The sequence below is a fragment of the Buceros rhinoceros genome, unplaced genomic scaffold (genome assembly GCF_000710305.1).
Source record: "Buceros rhinoceros silvestris isolate BGI_N320 unplaced genomic scaffold, ASM71030v1 scaffold21557, whole genome shotgun sequence".
In the NCBI taxonomy this organism is placed as follows: domain Eukaryota; kingdom Metazoa; phylum Chordata; class Aves; order Bucerotiformes; family Bucerotidae; genus Buceros; species Buceros rhinoceros.
Genome location: NW_010421886.1, coordinates 6,848 through 8,750, shown reverse-complemented (window position 1 = coordinate 8,750; position 1,903 = coordinate 6,848). Strand labels below are relative to the sequence as shown.

The 1,903-nt window shown below is 58.5% G+C and overlaps 1 protein-coding gene across 1 annotated transcript in view; it reads left to right on the top strand.

The window, feature by feature from the left end:
* Positions 1 to 863, top strand: part of LOC104496703 — a 2,302-nt gene extending 1,439 nt beyond the window's left edge. Inside the window, exon 3 of the mRNA XM_010139862.1 lies at positions 16 to 863. Within this exon, the coding sequence (XP_010138164.1) occupies positions 16 to 475 (460 nt within the window). The 3' untranslated portion in view covers positions 476 to 863. The remainder of the gene's footprint in view (positions 1 to 15) is intronic.
* Positions 864 to 1,903: the final 1,040 nt, after the last annotated feature.

Below are 1,903 nucleotides of genomic sequence, written 5' to 3'. Positions count from 1 at the left end.
CCTTGATTGCGACAGGCCCGAATTCAGGGAGCCGCTGGTGGTGGGTCTGACCCCACCGCTGCGGGTGATTGCTGGCGGGGATGCGGCCAGAAAGCCGCTGTTGGGGCTGGAGCAGATCCTGACCCAGAACTTTGAGCTGCAAAAGCAGGCATTCCCGGGGTACATGCTGGGGGGGAAGAAAGGGAAAAACTCAGCCGTGTTCTTCCAAAATGCGGGAGTGAGAAAAATGCAAGGAGACAACCGAAAAGATTTCGATGGCAAAGGTGGTTTCGGGAAGGAGAACCAGCAAGGGCCGAGGTTTCAGAAGTCCAACTCTTGGCGGGCCGAGCTGAGGAAGCGCTTGATAAAATACGAGAAGCAGGAGGATATTGACGGCTTGCCGGACACGGAGCTCTTCCAAAAGCTGGCCCTGCACGAGGCCAACAAGCACAGCAGCTCCAACCCGATCGACCCGGGGTCTAAGGCTCAGCAATAGGGCTGCCAGGCACCCGCATCGCCCCTTTTTGTGGCACCAATTAAGACCGATTCGTGGGGGCGCCTGATAGTTGATATAACTATTGGAGGGGGGGTGCTTGGACAAGTGATGTTGATTGATACTGGTGCCTCTTATTCAATTCTGAATATCTCTCCCGGCGAAGCCGGGCTTTTCCAAACCTCTGAAATTATTGAACTGACAGGGCCGGACGGCCAAAAATCCTCAGTGCCCTTCACAGGGCCCATCCCCTTTGAAATTGGGACTGCCAAAGGGTCTGAAAAATTTGGGAAAAGGGAAATGAAGGGAAAGCTGGGAATTTTAGCTGTCTCTGCGCTGACAAAGATGGGGGTGGTGGTGGACCTGGCAAACCAAGCGCTGTTACGCTGCCCCCAAAGCGATGTGCCCATCATCCCGGCGAGCCACAGGGTGATGTCGGTGAAAGCCCCTGAGCTCCTGGTCCACCCCGAGTGGGAGCCTCGAGTGAAACGGGTCACAGAGCAGTTCCCCCAGGTCTGGGCAAGGAGCAAGCTGGACTGCGGGCAGATTGACACTGTTGTGGCAGTCAAAGGGCCGGATCCCCCTCCTCAGCCGCAGCCCCGGTACCCGGCTGAGGCTGAGGACGGCTTGTGGGACACAGTCAAAATCTTGCTGGAGCAGGGGGTGCTGGTGGAGCAGCAGAGCACCAGCAACGCGCCGGTGTGGCCCCTGCGGAAAGCTGATGGGAAAACGTGGAGACTGTCAATCGATTTCAGCGCAGTGAACCGGGTCACCCCTCTGCGGACCTCCGCAGTGGCCAAGTACCCTGACATCATGGCAGCCATCTCCCGGGGGTCTGAGTGGTTCTCAGTGCTCAGCCTGACCAGCCCATCTTTCGCCATCCCCTTGCACCCTGAGTCCTGGCACAAGTTTGCCTTCACCCTTCGAGGACGGCAATTTGCCTTTGCCAGAGTCCCCCCAGGCTTCCACAACACCCCCGCTATCTGCCACGTGCACGTGGCGAGGATGTGGGAGAAGCTCGGCCACCAGCAGAGCGTGCTGTCCTGTGCCGGTGACATCCTCATCCACACCCGGACGAAGGAGGAGAACCTGGAGGTTCTGGCAGAGGTGCTGGAGGCTGTTCAGAAGACGGGCTTCAGGATCAGCCCCACAAAGTCCCAGCTGTGCTGGAAGGAGGTGTCCTACCTGGGGGTGACCCTGGGGGAGGAAGGGCGCTTGCTGGAGAAGCAGAGGGTCAAGCTAATACAGAAGGTATCGGCACCAGCCGATGCCACCACTCTGAGGTCCTTCCTGGCTCTCCTGAGGTTCTCCCGGGAGTTCGTTGAGGGGTATGCTGAGAAAGCTGCCCCTCTCTGCCACCTCCTGAAGAAGGACACCCCTTGGGAATGGGGGCCAGAGCAGGACGAGGCAGTGAAGACCTTAAAGGAGAGT